General features: G+C 45.7%; 1 protein-coding gene across 1 annotated transcript; it reads right to left on the bottom strand.

Annotated features, from left to right (window-relative positions):
- Positions 1–507: 507 nt before the first annotated feature.
- Positions 508–25,753, bottom strand: Lrrc2 (leucine rich repeat containing 2). The gene is made up of 9 exons (XM_057767769.1): positions 25,697–25,753; positions 22,997–23,143; positions 19,728–19,935; positions 15,212–15,368; positions 11,866–12,002; positions 8,226–8,371; positions 5,037–5,192; positions 3,629–3,768; positions 508–1,761 (listed from the first exon to the last, which is right to left on the bottom strand). The coding sequence occupies exons 2-9, from the start codon at positions 23,119–23,121 to the stop codon at positions 1,712–1,714; spliced, it is 1,119 nt and encodes a 372-aa protein (XP_057623752.1). The 5' UTR covers positions 23,122–23,143; positions 25,697–25,753; the 3' UTR covers positions 508–1,711.
- Between the last annotated feature and the right edge of the window lie 1,712 nt (positions 25,754–27,465).

Genomic DNA, 27,465 nt, shown 5'->3' with positions numbered 1-27,465 from the left:
ATTCAAAACAAGAGCTTCCAGTGGGTTTGGCTAGCTAGCCAATTGCTCTGCACACATCCTGTTTCTCCTTCCCAAGACTGGAATTACAGCTGGGTCACCACGCCCACTTAAGATTTCCATGGGTTTCTCTGGTCCTTAGATTTGAGTCGCCATAGCTTTAACTGCTGAGTCAGCTCCCAGCCCTAGCAACCCCTATGTTTTAGGGTTTTTTGTTTGTTTTAATTAATTGTGTGTTTTTGGTAACCTTTTTAAATTATATAACTCTAAGAGCAAATCAGTTCTTCAGGTAAGAAAAAGTAAAAACCACACCTCCCATTTTTAAAATCACAGATAACCTCCTCCATCCCAATCCAGCAGGCTGGGCCTTGTTGTACGGTTTGATAGCCACAAGTGACTATTTAAGTAAACTGCGTTTAAAATTTAGTTTTTGAGGGTCATCAGACTCCACATATTCCATGCCTGGACGGTACGGCATCTAACAACACGGGGTGGGGGACTACACGGGTGAATCCACTCATACACACAGAGATGCGTGTGTATTTTCCCTCCCATCTTCAAGATGATCAGCCACTTCCTGTTCGTCCTAGACTAAGACATTGGTAGAAAAAGGGGAGCTTTATACGGCTCTTCCCGTGGCACAAGTAGAGCAAGAACAGAGAGCCCAGCCCTTGGCCACACAAACTAACATTCCCTGCCTGGCCCACAGCTGCACTCCAGCAGGCAGAGCCCTCCCGCGGTTCCCACATGCAAGCCTTTCTAGGGGGTCATCAGTGTGGGCCCCTCCAGGAATGAGCACGGAGGGCACTGCCTCTGCTCTGCTCTGATGTCCCAGGTCCACCAGGGGAACTGTCAGGGTAGGAGGGCTCCCCAAGCACAACATTTGGACCTCCCCAGGCCCACACCAGCTGAGCACCTAGGGTCCAATGAAGTACATATGCCAGCCCTTCTTTCCACCATCGAGACCCAAATTATACCTTCAGTCTCTCCTGAGAGTTAAATACAATTAAATACATAAATAAAATACAATGTATTACTATGTATTATGTATTTATGTATAAAATACATAAATAAAATGCCATTTAAAACGTACTTGCCAAAGTTATTTTAAAATGTGGAAATAGCACTTGTTTAAACTCAAAGAGCGTTACTCTCAACAGAAGTAGATAGTACACTGAAACACTTTCACGGCGGTGAAGCCTTTCGTCCACAACCCTCCAGCCCTGGGTTCCTGAAAACAATGCAGCCAGTTTCAAAACTTGTTCTTTATGCTGTATTTTTGTTTGTCTGTTTTTGTTTTGTTTTGTTTGAGATAGGGTTCTCTGTGTAACAGCCTTGGCTGTCCTGGAACTCACTCTGTAGACCAGGCTGGCCTCAAACTCAGAGATCTGTTTGCCTCTGCCTCCCAAGTGCTGGGCTTAAGGCCATTGCCACCACTGCCTAGCTGCTCTATATTTAAAAAAATATATTTCCTAAAATATTAAATGTGCATTATATAGAACAAGGATATGCAAATCCATCTATTAATATTAACATTATGCAAATTTACCAGTCTTTCCCATTTGAAATTTGAAAATTATTTTTCTTAACAGTGATGGTGGTAGTTTCTGGACTTTGTCCTTCAGCACAAGCCACAATTCCTGTAAGATGTAACGCGTAGACAAAGATGGAGAGCACAGAGCAGTAAGATTTTGTGGTCTTCAGGTGGACCAGATCAAAGTTGAAGGCTAAATGACACTTTGGTGGTGTAACTGGGAACGGCTTCTGCAATAAAGAAAAATATATACTTAGCTATTCATTCCCTCTTCTTAATCAATCAATTTATTTTATGTGTTTGTGTGTTTTGTTAGCATGTATGTATGTCTGTGTCCTATGTACACTCCCTGTGTTCCTGGAGGTCAGAAGGTGTCTGAGTCCCTGGCACTGGAGGTACGAACAGTTGTGAGCTGCCATGTGGGTGCTGGGAAATGAACCAAGGTCCTCTGGAAGAGCAGTTAGTGCTCTTAACCCCTGACCCATATCTCCAGTCCCTTATTAATCCATTCTTATTATGAAATATAACCATAACGCATGACTTGCATCGATACGTCAAGGATTGACTAGGACATGCGAGGTATCAGCAGTGGGCGGCCAGGTTTAGATGCGTTTAGATCTGCGATATTAACACTCGGTCTCTTTCTTTTATAATCTTTCCAACCACCTTGCGCAGCTCCCTCTAGTCTCTGGAAACTATATGACCGTATAACAAAAGCTGATGAAATCGCTGGTAAAGTACATGGGGCTGAAGACAGCAGGTGAAAACGATATGGTTTATAAGAGATCAGGGCTATTTCTAACCAAGCTCTTACTAAATAGACTCAGCCTTGTTCCTCCCAGTATGTAGTATCCAGTCTTTCTCCTCACAGCCAAACAGCATCTACAGATGGCCAATACCAACTGTAAGAAGTGGTCCATTTGAGGGGGTAGCACAATGGTAGAGAACTTTTCTATCATACACAAGACCCTGGGTTTGAACCCAAGAACAAAACCCTTCCCAGGCCTTCTTGAGTTATCTGACTATCTGCACTCCTCAGGACACAACGTGCCGTGGAAAACCAACTCTGAGCAGGCCTATTTCCTGGATGGCCAACTGTGTTCTCCTTGTTTGCAACGTTTATACAGGTATTTGGTTCGGATGAGTTAATGCCTTCAAATTTTTTAATCAACTTTTGAAATGGAGTCTTATTTTTCTATTAACTTGAATACTATTTTATCAAAATAATGAAATCTCATTTACTGGGAGGCAAGGTGGTTCAGTGGATAAAGGTCCTCAACCATGCAAACAAGGTGGTCTGAGCCTGATTCCTAGAACACACGGAGACAGAAGGAGAGAATGGACTTCATAAGTTGTCTCCTGACCTCCTCATTCACACACGCACACCTAAGCACACGAGCCCTGCCCTCTACATCAGGGGCACATGCACGCTCACGGGTGCGCACACACACATACACAATAATAGTAATTTTTCAAAATTTAAAGGTTATATATTAATACAACCTTCACATTTTAGTTGTGTGTTTCTCAGCCTCTGTGTTCTGTCATACAGTTGACATGTGTAGCAAGCACACAGTATGCAAGGAAAATCTCACAGTTCATGTAGGAGACCTGTGTAAGGTGAAGCCACACAAAACCCCAGCATGGATACAGGAGGTGGGCGTGCAGGCCCAGCTCTAGCTAAGGGGTAACTGGTAGCTACTGGGAAGGGTGAACAAGTTCTCTTTAAGGGTGCAGCCCTTCCTGGGCCGCCCATGCTCGAGTGGAAGGCCGCACAGTCCACAGTTTACAGGCAACACCAACTATACTTGATGGGTTTTTTAAAACAGAGAAAGACAAACAAAACTGGGCAGGGAAGGTGGCTGGGCCCAGGAGTGAAGAGAGGGGTGGAATGATCAAAATGCATTGGATGAAATTCTCAAAGAACTAATAAAGGTGAGAGGAAAAAAAACCCTCATGTTCTAAAAAAATGCACCACTGGTTCACAAATAGTCACAAATAATTTTTTTTGTCATTCTGACTGATGATGTATGTATTTCAGGAACAGGTGGAGGTTGCAAAATACACTTTAGATGGTTTTAAATATTCCCAACTCACCTCGTTCTTTAAGATCTTCAATATATGCTTTCATAAATTCTTTATCAAAATGCTGGCGGTCCTGTTCACTTTCTAGTATTTCATCGCTGTCTTGACATTGTTGGCTCTTATCAATAGGATTGTCCATAAGGCTTACAAATCTGTGGGGGAAAGTAACACGTTTACTGAGAATATTCAACTGCAAAACTCCTCTTCAGTGAGCTGGAGAGATAGCTCAGCAGTCAAAAGCACTGGCTGCTCTTCCAGAGGACCAGGGTTCAATTCCCAGCACACACATGCTGGCTCACAACTGTCTGTAACTCCAGTTCCAGGGCATCCAATGCCTTCTTCTGATCAATGAGGGTGCCAGATATGCATGCACTCAGGCAGGCAAGCAAAACATTTACACACATAAAATAAATACTTCTTTTTGAAAATTAAGAATATAAGAGGTAGAGGCCGGTATATCTCTGTGAGTCTGAGGCCAGCCTGGTCTACATGGTGAGTTCCAGGACACCAGGGCTATGGAGAGAGGCCCTGTCTCAAAAGAGAGAGGGGGCGGGGGGAAGGAATATATATATGAAGCAGCAGTTTCTTTAATTGACCTATTTGTTAATTCTTTCTTTTTTACAACCTACCACTGAGCCCCACGCAGCCCATCACTGTTTTTCTTTAATCAGTAATCAAGGTCTGGGGATGCAGCTTGGTCCTCACAGTGCCTCCTTAGCTTGCATAAAGCCCTGGTCATGAGCCCAAGCACCATGTAAACTGTGGAAGACACTTAAGGTCAGTCCTGACTACTAATGGCTGAGTCAAGTCACGTGAGACCCTGTCTAATAGAAATTAAAAGACATGAGTCAGCCAATCAGAACCCTGTTTCCCCTTTATCTTGCGCACAATACACCATCCAAGAGCTTTGGTTTTGGTCTCTTCGTAGTGACAAATAAAGATACACGCAAAGGATCTGGAGGACACGGTCCCTAGCTTTGTTAGCTTTCTGGGGAGTAAGCAAGACTTCATCCCAGATTGGAGCCCGTATCATCTTTGCGTGGATGGTTGTCTTTGTTTCAGAGTTCACTGTGGGAAGTCAGAAAGATGAGGTGAACAGAGAGGATTGCTTGAACAGTGTCTGGCCTCTCCGAGGCAACAGGGACATGACAGCTGAGAGACAGCTGAGAGGCCTATGCTGTGTCCACACCCCATGCTGCCCATTGGCAAGCAGTTTCTGCAACTCCAGAAATCCAGTGACGTGTCCTACTTAGGCCTGTGAAAAACGAACAAACCCCTTGGAGTTCCTGTAGACAGTGGAGTAGGAGCGGATGCTCAGGAAGATCAGGCTCCTAAGACAGCAGTCTGGAGCCAGAGGCGACTGGCTTTTGCCTGTGTTGAGGGGGGCTGTCCCGGAGCCCTCCCTACCCCACATACTCACTTCAAAGGTGTGGAGGCATCGCAGAGGGCAGTCGGGAGCTCCACCAGGTGATCCCCACTGACAACCAGCAGGGTGAGCTTTCTGAGGTTGAGCATGGCCTGAGGAAGGTAGGTCAGCTTGTTTTTATACAAGAGGAAGCTCTGCAGCTCTTCCAGCCTGTGGAGAAGCCAGAACTCAGGACAGACTCCACGGTGAACTACAGACAACTGCAGGGAACTGCACTGCTCCCGCAGGGAAAGCCTGCTCGGCTCATCACCACCGAAACGTAGGTTCAACCATGAGCAAGCCTGCTTGGCTCATCACCACCAAAACATGTGTGCAACCATGAGCTTACTCTTCACATTTAGATAAAGTTGTCATCTTTTGAAATTATGCATAGAGCTATGAAGATTTTACTTTACTGACTTAATCACATACTGAACATGGATTTAGTAACAATACAGAAAATGGCACAATGGGACTCAGAAATCAACAGATTCCTCTAAGTATCTCCTGCATTTCCCAGGGCTGCTGTAAGAACAAACAGATTTGAGCAAGGCATTTCTTTTCATACAACTTAGTCTTCTCTCGCTATTTTTTTTTTATTTATAGTGTTCTGACTGCACATATGCCTGCCCACCCGGAAGAGGACATCAGAGCTCACTACAGATGGTTGTGAGCCACTGTGTGGTTGCTGGGAATTGAACTCAGTTCCTCTGGAAGAGCAGCCGGTGCTCTTAAGCGCTGAGTCATCTCTCCAGCCCCTCACGATTCTTTTTCAACATAAAGTAGGAGGAAAGCCACGGAACAAGAAGGAAATGCAAAAAAATATATTTTAAGATTGTTTTATTTTTATTCTAATCTGGAGACCCTTCCTTCAGATTTTTTTCATTCATTTACAAATTCTTGTGTAATATCACCAATATCTCAAAAACTCCTTTGTCATTCTAACACAAGTAAGTCTCACTTGGCCTCGTTCGCCCAGGAAGGCATTCATTCATCACAGGGACCAAGGGTAGAGAAGTGTCACACTCAGGCCTAAGCCAAGGCAGCCTGTGAATCGTCACAGTTTATTCATACTTCCATGTAAATAAAAGTTTAGACGCCACTGGGCGGGGGTAGCCAGCATTTGGGAACTGAGGCAGGAGGATCTCTGTGAGTTCGAGGCCAGCCTGGTTCTACAGAGCTAGTTCCAGGACAGCCAAGGCTACATACACAAAAAAACCCTGTCTCAAAAAACAAACCAACAAAAAAGAGAGTATAGACTCCAAGAGGCCACAGGTTGTATTTCATCCATTAGCCCACTCTCCAGGACCAACATAAAAAGCCTAGTAATGTCAGTGGCATAAAGGACTGATTCAATCTATCTCACATTACATGTTTCAGTGCAATAATTATTTTTTAAAGGACAGGTTCCATTTTAAATGTATTTTATTTTCATTGTGTGTGCGCACACACATGCATGAAGGTGCACATTCACATGTGCACACAAGCACCTAGAGGTAAGAGGTCAACACCAAGGGTCTTCCACGGTTGTTCTCCACCTTCTTTTCTAAGAACTATTTTTATTTTTTTAAGTCTGTGTACATGAGTGCAGATGCCCACAGAGGCCAGAGTGTTGGATGCTCTGGGGCTGGAGTTACGGGCAGTCGGGAACTTCCCAGTGCGGGAACTGAACTCAGGACATCTGCAAGAGCAGTTCGGTGCTCTTTTCTGTTGTTTTTTGTTTCTGTTTGTTTTTTATTTTAAATTACACAGCGTGTCTGTATGTGAGTATGTACATATGAGTGCAAGGGCCCGTTGAGTCAGATCCCCTGGAACTGGAGTTCCAGGCAGTTGTGAGCCATCTGTGGGTTCTGGGAGCTAAACTTGGATCCTCTGAGAGCAGTACTCAGTCTTAACCACTGAGCCATCTCACCAGTTCCTCCGCCTTGTCTTTTGAGATTGGGTCTCTCACTGAGCCTGGTGATTACCAGCTGGCTAGCTTGATTGCCACAGGCTCTGGGGACCCCCTGTCTTTGCCCACCCGAGCACCGCTGGGAGCAGCCACACACAGCTATTACAGGACTGCGGGGATCCAACTCATGTCCTCAAGCTCGCACAGCAGACACTTCACCCATCGAGTCATCTCCCCAGCACATAATAATCGTTTTATAAAGGAAACAGCTGCTTGGATATAATTTAACAACATTATTAACATGCCAATTTTGTTTAAAGATTATGCACCTTAAATTAATAAATGAAAAGTAATAAAAATTCCCTTCCCCATGTTGTTCTAAGCAGGGTGATGTTTCTCTACACATAATAAATTTTCTTTTCCATTCCTGTGGAGTAAAATTAGCAATGTTATTCTACAAAAGACTAAAGCCTAGTCAAGAGGCTTGCATCAGTGATCTTTGCACTCAGGAAGTTGAGTCAGGAGCATTGAGGGTTCCGAGCCCTTCCAGGCTACAGAGCAAACCCCTATCTCAAAATTCAAAAATAAAATAAAAATAAACAAAAATGTCTTCTAAGCTGTTTGTGGTGGCATATGTACCTGGATCTAGTGCTTGGGAGGTAGCAGCAGGAAGATCCTGAGTTTGAGGCTAACCTGGGCTACTTTGCAAGACTCTGTCTCGAAGTTAGGGAGAGAAGGAAGATACAGTGAGATAGCTCAACAAGAAAGGGTGCCTGCCACCGAGCCTGACATCCTGAGTTCGCTCTCCTGGACCCACATGGTGGAAGGAGAGAAGCATCTCCCTCCAGTTATCCTCAGGACTCTGTTGTCGAGTACGCACACTCAATTCTTAAAATGCTTTCAGAAAATAAAAATCCAAGTGTGATGTTGTGTACTTTTAATCCCAGCACTTAGGAGTCAAAAACAGGCAGATCTCTGGGAGTTCAAGGTCAACCTGGTCTGTATAGTAAGTTCCAGGGCAGCCAGGGCTACAAGGGGGAACATCTGACATTAAATAAGTAGATAAACAGATAACTCAATGAGTAACTGAAGCAAATCAAATTCACCAAGACAATGAAGACGTGTTCGAGCGCATACATGCATGGATGTGTAGTGCGTATGGAGACTGTCTTGTTCTACCATTTCCTAGAGCCCAACTCTGGAAAAGTAGTTGATTTCAAAGGCTATTCATGTGCTAGCATATCTAAAGTGTTAGCAGTCTTAAAGTGTTAGTAATGAGTTCATACACCTCACCTTAGGGTGCAAGTAGCTACCTGTCTATATCTTGCGGCAGGTCACTCAGATTATTGTTGCTGATATCCAACCATTGCAAGCGGCACATCCGCAGGACACAGATCGGGACACTGGAGAACTTGTTTGCTGAGATATCTACAAACGTCACTTGCTTCAAATTACTCAACTAGAAAGGAATAAGAAAATACTGGAATGACCCTCTGTGACAGCTAATCCTGATTGTTGACTTGACAGGAGTGAGAATCACCATGGGAACACTTCTCTGGGTAAATCTGGGAGGGATTATATAGATTCAGTTATTTTGGAAGACCCAGCTTAACTGTGGGTGATTTTACCCAGCAGTATGAGGGAGCAATGGTCAGGGGTCCAAAAAGATTTTACGGAGAAGAGAACATTGGAATTGGGTCTCCCAGGTGGGGAATGGCACAGGCACAGAGGCAGAGAGCTTAAGTTTTTGCCATTGCTTTGTTTTGCATGGTTTGTTTATTTTTTTGTTTATTTTTTGAGACAGGGTCTCACTACAAAACCCTGGCTGTCCTGGAACTCTTTATGTAGACCAGTTGGCCTCGCACTCACAGAGATCAGCCTGCCTCTGCTAGGATTAGAGGTGTGTGCCACTATGCCCAGCTAGAAAATTCAAAATACGAATTAGGGTATGGCAAGGATAGCACTAACAAGTTTTGACAAGCCTCGAGGAAATCCACATTTGGATGGGTTAGATGACATGATAAAGTACTCTTCATCTTGTCTGGCCCCAGTAGCTAAGCAGGGTTGGGCTCTCTTGTTGTGGTTTTCTATCCACAGTTCTTGTTTGCAGCATGTCAAGTCAAATACATGGGGAGATATTGTGCTTCAGTGCAAATCTATAAATTTTGAATAAAGTTGAACAAACATTTCATATCTGGAATTGGTTATGAAAGTTTGACAGCTACTATGAAACATGAAAGAAGCTAATTTTTTTTACTGACTTCTTTTGAGCATCCATGAGTAAAATTATACTCTCTCTCCAAGCACATTATCGGGCCACCAAGATGACTCTGTGGGTAAGAGCATCTGTAGCCAAACCTGGTGTTCTGAGTTCGATCCCCAGGACCTACACTAAGGAGAAAAAAAAAAAAAAAACAGCTCTCAAGAGTTGTGCTCTGACTTCCTCATTTGCCTACATGCAGGTGCGTACATATACAAAACAAATAAAGACATTTAAAGCACAGATTTACAAATTACTCAAAACACAGGGCTAGTTGGGCCAATAAAGGGCAGTAGTGAGCAGCAGAAGGAAAAAGCTCTGGGCTTATGCCCATGTTTAGCTTAGTATGAATCCCATCTTCCTGTCATCTAATACAGTCTACCAAGGGGACACACTCTGATTATGTCCTTGTCTGGAATTCCAAACTGTGAAGGCCACACGCGTCAGCGAATGATCAAAGAGATGTGCTGGGTGCCTGTAATCCAGACTTAGGCTTCTGCTCCAGGTGCCAACAGATGGGCAGAAAAAGAAAATAAAAACAAAACAAAAACAAATCTAAATTACCATTCATCTTTCTCTTCACAATAAATGCAGCAAATGTATCTTTAGACTATATGGCACTTAGAATGAAAATGGCCTCCAGTGGCTCATAGGGAGAGGCGGTATTTGAGAGGACTAGGATGTTTGACCTTATTGGAGTAGGTCTGGCCTTGTTGGAGGAAGTGTGTCACTAAGGGGTGGGCTTGAGGTTTCAGGAGCTCAAGCCAGGCCTAGCCACTCACTCTCTCTTCCTGCTGCCTGCAGATCTGGGTGTAGAACTCTCAGCTCCTTCTCCAGCACCATGTCTGCCTGTGTACAGTCATGGAGCTTGAACACACCCGGCACCCCCCATTAGTTACATTTATCAGTGGCAAAGCAAAACATCCATAAAATACACTGAAAATACTTCTATTTACCTAAAAAGAGAAAAAAATCCTTAAAAGTCCACTGACAAAGTATCATTGCACTTGCTGGTTTTATGTCAACTCAGCACAAGTTAGAGTTATCTGAAAGAAGGGAACCTTAACTGAGAAAATGCCTCCGTAAGACCCATCTGTAAAACATGTTCTTAGTGATTGCTAGGGGAGGGCTCAGCCTATTGTGGGTGGTAACATCCCTGGCTGGTGGTCCTGGGTTCCATAAGAGAGCAGATTGTGCAAGCCATGGGGAACAAGTCAATAAGCAGCACCCCTCCATGGTACTGCATCAGCTCCTGTCTCAAGGTTCCTGCCTTGCTTTAGTTGCTATCCTGGCTTCCATTGATGATGAATGGGATGTGGAAGTGTGAGCCGAATCAACCCTTTCCTCCTCGAGCTGCTGTGGCCATGGTGTTTACCACAGCAGTAGGAACCCTGGCTGAGACAGTCGTAATGCTCAAAATCTGACCCACAGTGAACATACGCAGAGCACGTATCTGGAGAGGGACAGCTGTGCGCCAGGGGATTTCAGTATCTTCCCCTTTGTCTCAGAAGTCTTGTTTATTCTCGGGCTTGCCCCTTCACGTCTGCTCTCTCAGCAATCTACAGCAGGGTCATATCACTTGGCTTTGTAAGAGAACAAACAAAGAGACATATGATAGAGCGTGCATGTTGAGAGGTACTCCCTGGATACTCCCTGGGTACTCCCTGGCTGGCCCTTTCTGACTACACCAGGGGGTTCATGACAAGCAGAGGCTGGCGCAGGAAAGGGGTGAGTCTGAGATCCTCTGGTAGCACACGGGATGGCAATGAAGAAACCAGAAGTTCTCCTTTCTTTAATTCCCCAAACTCCAACAAGGTAGAGTTTGCATGGCACAAACATCATGGATGTACAGTGTACCATGACTCGATTGCAGGGGATTTCTATAGCCCCTGCTCAGATTTTCTTCTTCCTACTGGCTGTCATTCTGTGCTCTCAATCTTTTCACTAGAAAATCATGGATCTACTTTCCTTCTCTACACATTTTTCTTCCTGGAAATTTCATGCAACATTCTTTTAAATCTGCTTTCCTTCATCTAGGGTGATTTTCAAATTCTTCATTTATGTCATAATATGTATGGAGTTAGGCAAAGGTTTTAATTTTCCCAAAACCTTCTATTAAATTGATTGTCCTTTTTCCACTGAATTTTCTTGGTGATTCTGTTCAAAAATCAATTGATTGTAAATATAACATAGTTATAGGGCATGGTGCTTCACACATTTAACCCCAGCACTCAGTAGGCAGAGACTGGCAGATCTTTGTGAGTTCAAGGCCAACCCCATATACAGAGCAAGTTTCAGGTCAGTCAAGACTACATAGTACAACTATCTCAAAATAAAATTTTATATATATATATATGTAAATATATGCACATATTATAGAGATTTCTCTCTGAAATCTTAATTCTGTCCCAATTTTCTGCATGTATGTCTTCATGTTAATTTGATGCTGTGACTTTCTAGTAAGCTTTGAAACTGCATAATGCAAGTTCTCATAATAGCTTTGTCCTATTTCAAGGTTGATTGGCAACTCTTATATTTTCAGGTAAAGCCTGAGAACAATCTAGTAACTATAAAAAGAAAGAAAAGAAAGAAAGCAGACTAGAGGTGTCAGTAAAGGTTCCTCACAATATAGAACACGGCATGTTACAAGTTAAAGAACAGGGAGTCATGGGGCAGAGGTGTTTGCATCTCACTTCAAAGGGGAGCTCTGTCAGGTCCAGATTCCCAGAGCAGTCCAGTCTCTCTAGATTCTCACAGTCTCCCAGCTCCGGGGGAACATTCTTCAGGTGATTGAAACTCACATTGAGTTCTCTCAGGTTCTTCAAGCGACCTAGCAACACAAAAAGTTAACCTCCATGGAGCAGGTCCTTCAAAGCCTTTTAAGAACAAAAACAAGCTCGTCAGACGCACAGGCCTTTAATCTCAGTGCTCAGAAGGCAGGAAAGGCGGATCTCTGTGAGTTCCAGGCCAACCAGATCTACATAGTGAGACTCTTTCTCAAAAACAAAACAAATGAAACGGATTTCAGGGGTTAAACTTTCCCCTGAAATGACAGGGACCCCAGAGATGGCATTGAGTGCCCGCAATCCAGCACTTGAAACACAGAAGCATAAAGGTCACACAGTTCTACACAAGGTGCACTGTCTCAAAAAGCAATTCAAAGGGAGAAAAGGAAAAGGAAAAAAGGATATTCAGACATAAGATCTAATTTTATGTTTGCACATTGAGCATTCTCTGTTAAATGTCTCTCGTCAGACCATCTCGCTGTTGGCGCTGTGGCTGTTTGTGGGTTTTGTTGGTTGGTTCAGCATCTCTGTGACACTGCAGTTAGCCCGCCGTTAGTTCCTTTCCTGTTGCTTCAATAAAATATCAGGACCAGAAGCAGTTTAAAGAAGATAGTTTGGGGCTGCAGAGACTGTTCAGTGATTAAGAACTCTTTCAGAGGACCCAGATTCAACTCCCAGCATGCCCAGGGCAGCTAATCACAAACTGTAACTCTATTTTCAGGGGCTCTGACACCCTCATTGGGCCTCTTTGGGCACTGCATGCGCATGGTGCGTAGTTACACACACAGGCAAAACACCAATATACATAAATAAAATGTTTAAAAATTGAAAGAGAAAAAAAATGATCTTGGTTTATGGTTCCAAAAAGAGCATCCACAATGGCATAAAAGGCATGACATGGAAACAGAAGCACGAAGCTGACTGACCACACACCCATCCACTGCAGGAAGCAGAGAAAGTAGAACAAGGCTGTAAAACCCTCAAAGCCCATCCCCACTGATGCACTTCCCCCAGCCAGGCTCCACCTCCTAAAGGTTCCACTGCTCCCCACAGCACCACCAACAGGAGACCAAGTGTTCACATACAAGAGGCTGTGGGAACATTTCTGACTCAGTCACCGCAGGGTCTGTGCAGGGGATCTGTCCTCTGCGTCCAGACATGCTCTGGAATATTATTGTAAGATGTGTTACATTTGTTTATGCTGTGGAACACTTGTTTAACGATGCAAAGATGTGTTACACTCTTTTATGTTGCATTTGCTTAACTCTGTGTTACTTGGCCTGTCTAAAACACCTGATAAAGAGCTGGACAGCTGATAGCAAGGTAGGAGAAACGGATAGGCGGGGCTGGGAAGCAGAGAATAAATAGAAAGAGAAAAATATCAAGGAGGAACAAGAGAAGGAGAGGAGGACATCAGGGGCAGCCTCCCAGCTACACAACCAACCACGGTGTAAGAAATAAAGAAACACAGAAATCGAAAAAGGAAAAAGCCCAGAGACATAAGGTAGATGGGATAATTTAAGAAAAGCTGACTAGAAACAAACCAAGCTAAGGTCAGACATTTATAAGTAATATCAAGTCTCTGTGTGTTGTTTATTTGGGAACTGGGAGGCGGACCCCCCAAAGAGTGAAAAGAAACAACAACATAGATATCCAGTGTGCAAACCCCATGATGAGTTGACTCACTGGCCCTGACTATGAAGATCAGAGCAGCTCCTAGGAGAGCAGAAACTGCACAGGGCATGAGCTAGATACAAACTTATGCACAGAGTTCTAGATGCATGGTAAATGACTAAAGGGGACGACAGCTTGCAGACTGCATGTCAGACACCTTCATCTTTTATACATGCATTCTTTCAACTCTGTGTCATGTTTCCCAACAGATATTTATAAGCAACTTTCTCAAGTGGGATGTGAATACATTCAAAGGAACAGGAATTGTCAAGAATGGTTGAAAATACTGTATTTTAGTTCTGATTCTTTCTTAATATTTATTTTATGTGTATGTATGTTTACCACATGCGTGCAGGAGACCTGTGTGGTCAGAAGACATCAGATCCTCCCTGGAACTGGAGTGGCAGGCAGTTGTGAGCTGCCATGTGGGTGCTGGGAATCAAACCTGAGTCCCATACTAGAGCAGTAAACACCCTTAGCTACTTTTTTTTTTTTTTTTTTTTTTTTTTTTTGGTTTTTCGAGATAGGGTTTCTCTGTGGCTTTGGAGCCTGTCCTGGAACTAGCTCTTGTAGACCAGGCTGGTCTCGAACTCACAGAGATCCGCCTACCTCTGCCTCCCAAGTGCTGGGATTAAAGGCGTGCGCCACCACCGCCCGGCCACCCTTAGCTACTTAGTCATCTCTCCAGCCCCTTAGTTCTGATTCTTGCTTGAAAATATATACAACCAGCTCCAAACTAAAAACTAGTACAATAACAAATATATATACTAATACTCCAAAAACATCACATCATAGGCATCCTAAGAAACCGAATACTTTATCATAATTTAAATTAATAAACCAAAAATGACCGTTTGCTTTTTTCAGGATAGTTGCTCAACCTTCACCTCTCCTGCCACTTCATGAATGAGACAGTAAATAATTCTACCAGCCTCACAACAACCACGTGAATCGAGCGCATGATGACCACCGTGCTACAGATAAGGAAATAGGAAAGGGGGTTGTCTGAGTGATTGCCCCAGCTCACACAGTGGCCTCCCAAGATTGCTGCTCTCCTCCCTTCACCCCTTGGTCGGAGCCCATCAATGCTGGCTGCACATGGGAATCTCATAGGGAATTGTTTGTTTGTTTGTTTGTTTGTTTGTTCTGCTTGTTTTTGGTTTTGTTTTTTGGTTTTCTGAGACAGAGTTTCTCTGTGTAGTCCTGGTGGTCCTAGAACCTGCTTTGTAGACCAGGCTAGCCTCGAACTAGCAGAGATCTGCCTGCCTCTGCCTCCCAAGTGCTGGCATTAAAGTTATATGCCACCACTGACTGGCTCAGAAAATTCTTACAGTGTTACCCATTCCCATGACTTCAGGTTTCTAAGCAACTGTGAAATTTCTATCAATGCCAAGTCAAACAAGCAGATCATGGTATTTCATGTCCCAAACACTGAGCCAGTGGCTCTGGGAACAGGGAAACAGCTGTGGAACATCCAGGAGAGTAGGAGAAAGAAATGGGGTGTTGGCACTGCGACACCTGCCCTACAGCTGGCTGCTCACCACAGACAAGGACCAGAAATTCCTGCCGAGTAACCTACCAATTTCAGCTGGAAGACACGTGATTTGGTTTTTTGGCAAGTCCAGAATTCTCATGGCTTGAAACAGCTCGATGTATGTGGGAATGATCTGAATCAAGGTGCTGTGGATATGCCATTCTTTGAGGTGTGTCTGCTCCCTCAGCGAATCCGGCAGCTCCTGAAACAGAAGGAATGGTGTTGGTCAGCAGTCTCAGTTCCTCATGTTCACAAAGCCTCACCAGACCAAGGATTTAGCCAAAACAGAAAAGGCATGTGAGAGATTGGTGCCATTTCTGCAGAAGACAGTGGTGACTCACAGTAGCTGATCAACCTCATTTCTGATTTGTGATAATAAAATCAAGGGCGGTGATAGCAGACACCTTTAATCCCAGCACTTAGGAGGCAGAAGCAGGAGGATCTCTGTGAGTTCGAGGCCAGCCTGGTCTACAAGAGCTAGTGCCAGGACAGGCGCCAAAGCTACAGAGAAACCCTGTCTCAAAAATAAAAAAAAAATAATAATTAAAAAAAAAAGCGGGGGGGGGAGATAATAAAACCAAATTCTACCCAGGCCTAGTGGTGCAGGCCTGCTGGAAGTCCAACTGTTTGGGAGGGTGAGGCAGAAGTACCACAAGTTCAAGATCAGCCTGAACAACTTATCGAGAGCCTGTCTCCAAATATAACTAAGTATACTAGCTATGTAATGTATATGGTTATCAGAATAAAGGGAAGAGTGATTGAGCAGAACACACAACATTCTGGCCTCCGAGCTCATACAAGCATAGGTGCGCGCACACACACACATCTCATATATAATATGTATAGTTAACATATATATATACGTTTATATATATATGTAAATCCTAGTGAACACAGATGACCAGTTTCACAGTACTTATCAACAGCACGCATCTTCTAACATAAGATCTGCCTTATATATTCCATTCATTGACATCATGACAGACATTGACATCTACAAAGTTCATGCTTGAGAACTGCACAGATGGAGTTTAAAAACCTGAAAACAAGTTCCCATATCTTAAATAAGCTCATGATTATGTACTGTTGGTCTGCATCTATATCTATCCCGGGGTGCATTTGGCCTGCAGGGTGCAAGCTGAGCACACCTGATTGTTTTAGACATTTATGTTCTATTTCTCTTACTCTGTAGTTGCTTTTAGAAATATTTGATAAATAACTAGTGTTTTCCATAGCAAACCCTCCTGTGTTTTTATGTTTATGAGTCTGTAGTAGAGGGAGGAGCCTCAGGGACAAGCGGTGTACAGTGAGCCCATTCCAACCCAACCTCCCCTTCTTTCAGCTGTGCTGTCTCCCTGGCTTAGACTTCTGCAGTAATAATGACAATGACAACCACAGCCTCCCTAATTCAACGGCGCTGGGATAAAAACTGATGGTTTGGAAAGATGCTTAGGACTTCCGAGCAGCAATTTGTCCCACTGCAGAAATCCAAACCACCAAGAATGTGCTATACGAGAGGTACCTGGCACTAAAGGGAGAGACAAGGGTCCCTGACACCATGAAGGTGAAGATAATGTTCCCATCAGCAATGTGTGATGCTACACTGTGGAGAGAGTGGCCGCTGTAGGATCCAGCCATGATAAGCTAAATAGAAACAGACCACCCAAAGGAAGTTCTTTACTTCCAACCATTATCACCTGCCAGAGTAGGACTCAGCCATCCATAAGTTTAATGGAGGCTTGAGTCTCAGTAGTTTACCCTGAAGCAATACCTGGTTGCAGGAAGAACCACAAACTGAAATTACCCGAGTACCACCCAAGAACAGACCATCCAAAGGAAATGCCTAATGTTCCAACCCTTGTAGATAGGAGCACCTGCCAGCACACACTCACCAGGACACCCCTAGACAAATGTCAGACAGTCAGGGATCTTGAACCTCAGAAACCCCTCACTCCCGCCTTTACTACTATAAAAACCCAACTCTAACTGAGCTCGGGGCTCTCCATTTATTCCAATACATTGGACATGAGGAGAGACCGAGTTTGCAAACTTGCATAAAATAAAGGCTCTTTGCTTTTACATACGGGACTTGGTCTCCTTGTTGGCTTTTGGGGGACTTCGCGGGTCAGGGCATAACAGTCACTCTATGCTTGTAACTGGCCTCATGGCCACTACCAACCCAAGAACGCCCTGCACTCAGGTATTCTTCATAAGAGACCGTAAGATGGGTAGAGTGGGCATTATCACCAAGGTCTGTTTGAAAGAAAGCCAGAGGCTGGGAAGATGGCTCCGTTGGAAAAATGCTTGCCTCACAAGCTTGGGGACCTGAGTTTGCTCCCCAGAACGCTCTTTAGTGTCAGGAGCGGTGGCTCACATCTTCAATCCCTGTCTTGGAAATCTAGAGACGGTGGTGGATCCCGGGGGGCTCGCTGGTTTGCCAACCTGACCCAGGGCAAGTTCTAAATAAAAGTGAGAAATGCGGTTAAAAAACAAAGTGGAGAGCAACTGAGGAAGACACCCAAGGTTGACCTTTGTCACACGCGTGCACACACACACACATACTGTACCCACACACATACCAGAGACCGCCATGATGTAGATATGTGGCCAGGACTGTGCTGACAGCACAGGAGGATGATATACCAATGGTCTTTCACCAGAAGACTAGATTAGGGTCAGGGTGATGTCTCAGTGGGCAATAGCATTTGCTCTGAAAGCAAGAGTGAGTTCAAATCTCTACATGTGCCTATAATTCCAGTGGGATCAGGCAGTACCTGTAGGCTTGCTGGCTGCCACCGCAGTAAAAGATGACTTTGTAGGATGGACAGACGGTTCGGCTGTTATAATAAGCACTAACTGCCTTTGCAGAAGACCTAGGTTCAGTTCCCAGCACCCACAGAGTGGGTCTCGTTCCAGAGGATCTGACATCTCCTTCAGGTCTCTATGGACACTAGACACACGTATGGTACATAGACATACATGCAAGCAGAACACTCATACACATAAAATAAAAAGTAAAATTTCAAAACAGGTTTGTTTTGTTTAAGAGATGACTTTCTAATTCAGAAAGAAACTATGTCTCAAAAATGAAAGTGAGCTGGGAGTGGCGGTGACATCTTTAATCCCAGCACTCAGGGGGCAGAAGCAGGCAGATCTCTGAGTGTGAGGCCAGCCTGGCCTACATAACAAGTTCCAGGCTGGACAAGGTTACATAGTGAGACCCTGTCTCAAAACAAAACAAAACAACAATAATAATAGTAATAGCAACAATAATGTAGAAGGCCAGTAGAATGGCTTACCAAGTAAAGGTACTTGCCACCAAGCCTGACAACTAGAGTCCATCCCTAGAGCCCTGAGGGAAGAGAGAACTCCCCAAAGTTGTCCTCTGACCTCCACATGTACACACACACACACACACACACACATTCTGATCCAGCAAGATGGCTCTCTGAGTACAAGTGTTTGCAACCAAGCCTGATGACCTGTGTTCCGTAAGCAGGCACCATCTCTGCACCTACCAATCAAAACGACGACGTAAATGCAAAAGAAAACTAGCTAGGAGGCTGCGTGGACTCTTCTCATTCTGAGAGAACTGTAGCTCACAGAATATTCACTTAGCTAAATCAGCACCGCCCAGGGCTCTCTTCACACGCATGTGAAAAGGGTGGAGTGGGAGGCAGCAAACCAGAGCCCTGACAGAAACCTCAGTTTCAGTTCACAGAGCGGGGCTGAGCTGAGTGAGTAAGCTGGTCTCAGGAAAACCACAACTTACGGGTGACCACCAGCAAACACCACCACAGGTCCTTCTGCTGGCTCAGCAGGTCCCCAAAGCCCCTCTGCTAGCTCAGCAGACACCCCCAGACTTCTGCAAGCTAAAGATAGCTTCCCCTGCCCTGCTACCAGAAAGTACCTAGCCACTAGGTCTCCCATCAGTCAGCTCTCACCAATCAGCTCCCAGACTAATCTTTCTTCCACTAATCAAGTACAGATTAATCCCTCCTCTGTGGAATTCCCCTAAATCCACTTAAAAGGGGCTTGTAAGCTTCTTTAGGGGTTCCCCTTTTGCCCCCCAATGTTGGAATCAATAAAGCTCTCTTGTTATTGCATACATGTTGTTATTGGTCTTTTTGGGGGACTTTTCTCGGACCCTAACACATGAAGCCAAGAACTCAATCCCCAGCACTTAAAAAAAAAGTACATTTTTTTTTAATGTATACAAACGAAATAAGCTAATGCTTCAGGTCAAATGGCTTTCTAAAAGCTGATTTCTGAGACTGGATGTGCGGGGCACGCCTGAAATCCCTGCACTCAGGAGACCAGGCAGATCCAGAAGGTCAGACTGAAGCCAGCCTCAGCGATAGTTCAAGGTCAGCCTTGAACTATCTCAAACAACAACAAAAGGACTGGAGGACCCAGCTCAGAGTAAAGGCACAGTTCCTTCAGGCCCACCGGAAATCCCTCTACAGACCAGAGCAGTCATCTGGTCAAAGCTAAGGCTCAACCTCAGCCATAAACAACCCTGAGTGTCCACTTTCTACAGACAGACAGACACTCGACTCACCGTCCACTGTGTCCCTGAAAGTTCAAAGACAAATGGATCGCTCCGTTTGTCTCTGTCCTTGACCCGTGTACTCTGCCTAGTGACTGAGTTCCTCTCTATCTTTTCCAGGAGCCTTGTGTTGGTGTCTATGAAGCCATTCTTGCAGTACTGGGCCTGGGGCACACCCTTCCTCCTGCACTCGGCCACGAAGTTCCATTCTTCCTTTATCCTAAGATGGGAAGCAGAAGACCAGTTATTTCCTAGGGTAAATAAGCAGGCTCCTCCTCCACTTCCCTGGAACCTGGTTTCCCAATGTTGGCTATCTAGGGCCTATCCTGACCTTTCTTTCTTGCCACCAGGGATGCTGGGAAAACTGAGACCCTTCTGTGAATCACTAATGACCACAACTAAAAAGATGAGCCGAGTTAGATGGAATCCATGGCTAAATAAACCTCCTACCAAAATTACCTAAACATTCGGTTTAAGACTATATTACGATGTCATGCCAGCTTTTGACTCTGGGCCCTCACATTTCTGTAACTGGCTCCCCAGGTCTATCTGCAAGTGTCATCTTCTCCTTGTTTGTTAAGGCAGAGTCTCCTGTAGCCCTGCCTGGCCTTGAACTCAGACACCTTTGCTGTGCTGCCCAGCTCTGTAGACATCGCCTTCCGGTACAACTTTCTGCTGGCAAGAAGCCACATTAGATATTGTGAAGGTTTTGTCCATGGTATTAAACTGAGGGATCAGGAACACTTTAAATAATTAACACAGCTGAAACAAAGGTTTCAGTCACAGGAAGAAGTGTTCTGGGGAAAGGCACCCAGAAAAGCTCCAATGCTGGCATAGGCCAGTAGTCCAGCCCTTGAGAGGCTGAAGCAGGACCAGGGTTCAAGGCCAGCCTCTGAAACACAGAGGACCAGAGGACATCATTTCTCTCCTCCATCATGCAGGTCCCAGGGATCAAACTCAGATCCACAGATATACCTAGCAGTTAAGGCCTCTTTTTACTGAGACATCCCCCTGCCTCAGCTTTTCTTGCTTCTGAAATCAAATCAGAAGGCAGATCCAGGCAACATAGTGCGAAGACAGCACTTAAGACCTGTATCTTTCCTATATCACAATTTACAAACAGATACAAATACAGCACATAATACTAGCAAGGGGAGGTGTGGGTAGGACAATTAGAAGTTCCAGCTCATCCAGGCAGTGGTGGCACACGCCTTTAATCCCAACACTCAGGAGGCAGAGGCAGACAGATCTCTGTGAGTTCGAGGCCAACCTGGGCTACAGAGCAAGTTTCAGGACAGCCAGAGCTGTTACACAGAGAAATCCTATCTAGAAAGCAAAACAAAATAAAACAAAAAGAGAAATTCAAGCTCATTCTTGTTACACACGAAGTTCAAGACCACCCTGGGTTATTCAGACCCTGTTTTGATTTGAAAACAAGAGGAACTGGTAAGACGGCTCAGCAGTGAAGACACTCGCTGCCAAGGCTAACGGCATGAGTCTGACCCTCCGGAACTCACGTGTGAGAGACAGTTGACTCTTGTGAGTTGTCTTCTGACCTCCACGTGTGAGCAGTGGCAGGACTGCACAGGAGCGCATGCACTAAATAGCTTTTTAAGAAGATAGATTGTAGGGGGCTGGAGAGATGGCTCAGCAGTCCTGCCTGCTCTTCCAGAGGGCCTGGGTTCAATTCCCAGCACCTGCATGGCAGCTCACACTTCTCTGTAACTCCAAGATCTGACCCCCTCACACAGATACACATGAAGGCAAAATACAATGTACATAATATACAAAAATAAGCCGGGCCGTAGTGGCACATGCTTTCAATCTCAGCACTGGGGAGGCAGAGGTAGGTGGATCTCTGAGTTTGAGGCCAGCCTGGTCTATAGAGCTAATTTCAGGACAGGCTCCAAAGCTACATAGAGAAACCCTGTCTCGAAAAACCAAAATAAAATAATAAATTATTTTTAAAAAATAGATTACAGATAAATTGATTGATTGACTGATTCACACTTTACACCTTTGGTTGCTAACTTAAATTTCACAAATAGCTAGGCAGTGGTGGCGAAAGCCTTTAATTCCCAGCACTCAAGAGGCAGAAGCAGTTGGCTTTCTATGAGTTCAAGGCCAGCCAAAGCTATACAGAGAAACCCTGTCTTGAAGAAGAACAAGAACAACAAAAAACAAACAAACAAAGCCAATACAAATGCTTCATTATTTGCCGGTTGGATGTAGGGTCCGGAACCCCCTTTGAGATGAGTTAGCCAATCAGAACCCTGTTTTGCCTTTAACCGCAAGGTACCACTCAAGAATTCTAGCTTAAGTTTCTTCACAGAGAATAAAATTCCAGATGTGTGTGAAGCCCTAGTACACAGCCTTCCGAGTTTACCCCCTTCTGTTACGCTGGACGGTGTTGATAAATTGCACGCTCACATTTACCATCGAGGGTTTTTTTGAAGCACTACCTCAACTTAATGTGTTTTGTGGCTTTGTGTGTGTGTGTGTTAGCATTTATTTATTTGTACCTGTACACGCATGAATGTATGCCATGTTCGTAAATGAGTATCCAGGGATGAAGGCTTTGGATTCCCTATAGCTAGGTTACAGAAGGTTATGAGCCAGTCCACTTGGGTGCTGGGATCTGAACTTGGCAAGCACTTCTAATTGCTGAGTCATCTTTCCAGCTTTGCAACTTAGTGGGGTGTATGCAGTGCTCGCAGGAGCCTCAGGGCATCATTACATACGCTCGAGCTGGAACTATAGGTGGTTGTGAATCAAACCCTGGTTCTCTGCAGGAGCAGCAAGTGGTCTTAACTGCGGAGCCATCTCTCCAGACCCTCAACTTGGTTTTCTGTCCAGAACTCTTTAACTCACATTTCATAAATTTCTGGGAGGCGGACGGCATTGTTTCAGCTCAAGTAGAGGAAAACAATGGGTCTCACCTAGAATTCAGCACAGCAGGTGAAAGCTGAACCGCATGAAGAAAGTAGCTCAGTGGGAGTGTGGGGTGGTCTAGTGAGTTCAGTGAAGGACAGCAAGTGGCCTCTACGCGGCGAACGCACAGGGGTTTTTATGTCTAGTATAGCGTCTGACATTACGTAATTCCTTGTGATTTCGGGTGTCGCTGTTAAAGGAGTGAGCGCAGCAGCACCTGGCTATGGAGTCTACGGAGGAATGAGGCCATGACAGTGAGAAGTCCCATGAAGAGCTCTCTTCCCCGCCAGCCAGCAGCCTGCCTGAATCCCCACTCCCACCCAGCTGGAATAACAGGCACCAAAATGTACTTCTCCAGTGCGCTCTTCTCCAGCCTTTCAGCTTCCTTCTTCTGCCATGCTTTGTGTTTCTTGACACGAGTTTCCCACAAGGATCTGATGACAGAAATGTCAAACACGACCACTTTGTGTCCCATTTGGGGAGCAGCATAAAGTTACCTATAAAAAAATACATATGTCAGTTTCATATGCACATAGACTGGGTTTGTGAAACACACGCACACAAGCCAGGCCTGGTAGCACACACCTTTAATCCCAGCATTTGGGAGGCAGAGGCAGGTGGCTCTGTGTTTGAGGCCAGCCTGGTCTACAGGGTGAGTTCCAGGACAGCCAGGGCTTCCCAAAAGTAACCCTGTCTCAAACAAACAAAAAAAAGTGTGTGTGGGGGGGGTGGTGGTATGTGCAGGTACTCAAGGAGGCCAAGGCTTTGGATCGTCCTGGAGCCAAAGTTACAGATGGTTGTGAGCCACCTGATATGGGCACTGGAAACCAAACTCAGATCCTCTATAGAAGGATTTAATTTAATTATTGATTGGCCGTGGTAAGACTGGGTACCTTAGTCACCTCTGTTTCTTGTTCTGTGACAGGTACAGGGAGATGCTACAAAGACAAAGGAGGAAGGATCTACATTTCAAGAAATGGAAACTCGGGGGTGGAGAGATGGCTCAGAGGTTAAGAGCATTGCCTGCTCTTCCAAAGGTCCTGAGTTCAATTCCCGGCAACCACATGGTGACTCACAACCATCTGTAATGGTGTCTGGTGCCCTCTTCTGGCCTGCAGGCATATATACACACAGACAGAATATTGTATACGAAAGAAAGAAAGAAAGAAAGAAAGAAAGAAAGGAAGGAAGGAAGGAAGGAAGGAAGGAAGGAAGGAAGGAAGGAAGGAAGGAAGGAAGGGAAACTTACTGCTGGAGGATAAAAAATCATTAAAAACAAGAACAACAGGGCTGGAGAGATGGCTCAGTGGTTAAGAGTATTGCCTACTCTTCCAAAGGTCCTGAGTTCAATTCCCAGCAACCACATGGTGGCTCACAACCATCTGTAATGAGTTCTGGTGCTCTCTTCTGACCAGCAGGCATATACACACAGACAGAATATTGTATACATAATAAACAAAATAAATATTTTTAAAAAAAACAAGAGCAACATAAAACCCTTATTATGTTCAGGTCCATGATTCTTTTTTTTTTTTAATATTTATTTATTATGAATACAATATTCTGTCTGCATGTGTGCCATGTATGCCTGAAAGCCAGAAGAGGGCACCAGACCTCACCACAGATGGCTGTGAGCCACCATGTGGTTGCTGGGAATTGAACTCTGGACTCCTGGAAGAGCAGCCAGTGCTCCTAACCTCTGAGCCATCTTTCCAGCCCCAGGTCCATGATTCAACAGCAAAACTTGTCCTCTGACTTCAAATCATGGCAAGGCATATGTGTGACCTGTACACACACACACACATACACACGCGCACACACACAGAGCAACAACAAAAACAATAATAAACATCTTAAATTAAAATAAAAGCTGACTGCATCTACAGAGTGAGAAGCTGGGAGGAGCTTACCAGGGTGGAGATGCAGGGTGGGTGAGGAGTGCCACAGGGCTATACCAGCAGGCCAGATTTTTAAACTTTATTATTCTTATGTGTATGAGTGTTTTGCCTGTATCTATGTCTATGTGTGTAGTGCCCACGGAAGTCAAAAAACACCTTCCACACTTCCCACATCTGTCCCAAGCCTATCGGGGAGAATATCAAAACATCTGGAAGCTGGGATATATTTTGGCTCAGCATTTGAGTCAGAGAATCAGATGTGTGGGGCTGAACCAGCTGCCATGGAGCCACGAGAGGAGGGAAGCCACGCAGAGAGAGTGGCGAACTGGGAAGTTGGGGTGAGGGCGGTGTTGGAAGTGAGGGGGATACAACCATCAATGCAGATTTAGTTGACAAACTTTCCAATCCCCGCCCCCCCCAGTTATGCCAGAATCGCTTGACAAAAGCACTGGCTCCTTGGAGCCAGAGGGCATGACTGGAAAAATGTGTCCCCTGGCACCAGAGCTCTGGTGACCACTCAGCAGTCATACGCCAGGGGAGAGGAGGGGAACACTCAGGTCATCTAGCCTCTCCCTTGTCAACTGATGAACTGGGCTGTCTAGAGCTTAGGGGGCTGGAGGTGTGGAGTGGGTACCAAGCTAACAGCTCAGAGCATCATGTGAAATATCTGGTGGAGCTTGGAGGAGACCCAACACAGGCTCCCTACTGAGGCCACAACACTTAATATCCCCTTTGTGGGTAGAGAGAGAGGCAAGGGCGAAGGAGGAGAGGGAAAGCAGGGGCCAGGGAACACGTGAATGCTATGGAGAGATGGACCTGGCTCCCGGTGACCCTCTGGCTGAATGAAGATATGCTAAAGAGATACTGGGGCTCTTCCCTTTGACTACCGTACCACTGAGATAGTTGACGCACTCCCTACAACTGGAACTTCCTCCAATAATCTCAAGCTGAGAGAAAGAAAAGGCTGAAATCTGGTCCAGCCTTCTTTTGTATCTTGAAGAGGAGGAACTTATATCTCAGAAGATTTCACACGGTTCTGACATCTGGTCAGATCACAGTGCAGCAGAGATGAGAGCCTAGAAGATGAGCAGGATCACATGCGCAGGACGGTTTAGCTGTGCAACACCTCTTACCGTCTGCGTACACACCAACCTCACGCCAGGACTGTGAAGATGGAGCTGGGAGGGGAGTCCCTCGGAGCCTCTTTTCTGTTTCCAATATGGCCACACTGAATACATTCCATTTTCTGCTCTGTCTGCTGTCTAACTAGCCCATCAAGGACAGCAGCTGACCCTGGCTTGTTCCGGAGCTGGGGCCCCGCTGCACTTGCTCTTCCTGCCCTGGATCCACACTCCCAGCCTTCCACAGGCTCCTTCTAGGTCTGCTGCATGGGAAGATGCTCTGTTGTCAGCCCAGCTCGCTCCAAGAGAATGGCTGCAGCCAATAGGAACCGCTCAGGATCCCAAGGTGCGGGAGTGGGGCTATACTCCACAGCTGGAAGGCAGAGTGGGTTTTCTAGTAGAACAGTGTTTGTTTGGGAGTGGGAGGTTAAATTTAAAGTAAGGGTCAGAACAGCCACCACTGCTTCTCAGTGGAATTCTAAACTGAATTACAGTTTGTGCCTCCCAATCAGTTTCCCTTGGGACAGTTGATGATTGTTAGGGTAATTTGTTAAACTGGAAGATCAAGTCAGGGGAGACAGAGGGCACAGGATGGATTAAGAGGACAGGGCCTGAGTCAGACGGCCCAGGCTGGAACCCTGCCTCCTGGCTTGCTGGCCACACAGCCCTGAGGACAGAGCTGCTGGGTTTTCATGTGGATAAAATACAACCGCAGCAGTCAGCTCCCAGGCTTGGTGAGAGCACTCTGTGATCCTTGGATCAAGGGCAGCTTAGGATGGGACCTGTCACCCAGTAAGGCGTGGGGAGGGGATGCCAATTAACTAAAGAAAAGAAATTGGGACAGATCATTGGCCATCAATTAAGTGTAAGATGTAAACAAGAGATATGGCTCAGAGTTCTTGCCATGCAGGGAACCCTGGGCTGCATGAGACCCTGTTTGAAAACAAGCACCCAAACTGACACAAGAGAGGTCCGTGGGCATTAAGGGGCTTTTCCCCACTAGGTTAGCCGGTTCTATGGGACCGGTGACTGGAGAACGCCCCAGGCCCTGGTGAAGAAGCCAAGAAGCCGCCACACTTGGGCTTTTTACAGAGCTGGACAATTCTCTTTTAAGTCTCCAATCTCTTTGCCGCTCTTGCCCCAACCCCTGCCCCACCCATGCCAGGGAGCGCGCAAGCTTTGTGAGAGGAAAGACCACTCCCCCAACCCTCCCTCCTTGTTAGATGCTTATTTTCCAAGGACCAGAAGAGGGCACAAACAAAGATGATTTATCACTCTGGGACAGTACTTTGGAACTCAGTGTTGGGCACCTGGATGGTCCTCTCGAAAGTACCAGGATTCCTGAGGACCTTGTCCAGACAGCCACCCACCTGAGGGCACCCGTGCACCCCACGTGCTTTCTGTCGCCCCGCTCAATTGTGGTTCTTGAACTGAGCACCCGTCAAAGCCTCGTCCTCTCTGTGTGCTTGGATGGTGACTGGCTAGAGTTCTCCGGCACCAGGTGAAGCCGTAAACAGCCAAAGCCACAACGCAGGCGTGGTGGCGGGTACCCCTCGCAAGCAGCCGTGACGCCCCACTCGGCTTCTGCGCAGTCGCAGGTCAGGCGCTCCCACCTGCTAGCTCGCACCCCTCCGTCTCTGGGACCGAGACCACCGCCACTCACCTTTCCTGTGGGTGGGTGGGTGGGTGGGTGCTGACAGTCCCCCGGCCGCTGCTACCACGCTGTAATCCGCTTTCGATGCTGTTTACACCGACAGAGCAACTCCCCCAGCGGAAGGACTGCCGTGCCTGTGCGCTAAC

This window comes from Chionomys nivalis, chromosome 4, assembly GCF_950005125.1.
Source record: "Chionomys nivalis chromosome 4, mChiNiv1.1, whole genome shotgun sequence".
Lineage (NCBI taxonomy): Eukaryota > Metazoa > Chordata > Mammalia > Rodentia > Cricetidae > Chionomys > Chionomys nivalis.
This window is presented reverse-complemented; position numbering and strand designations above follow the sequence as displayed.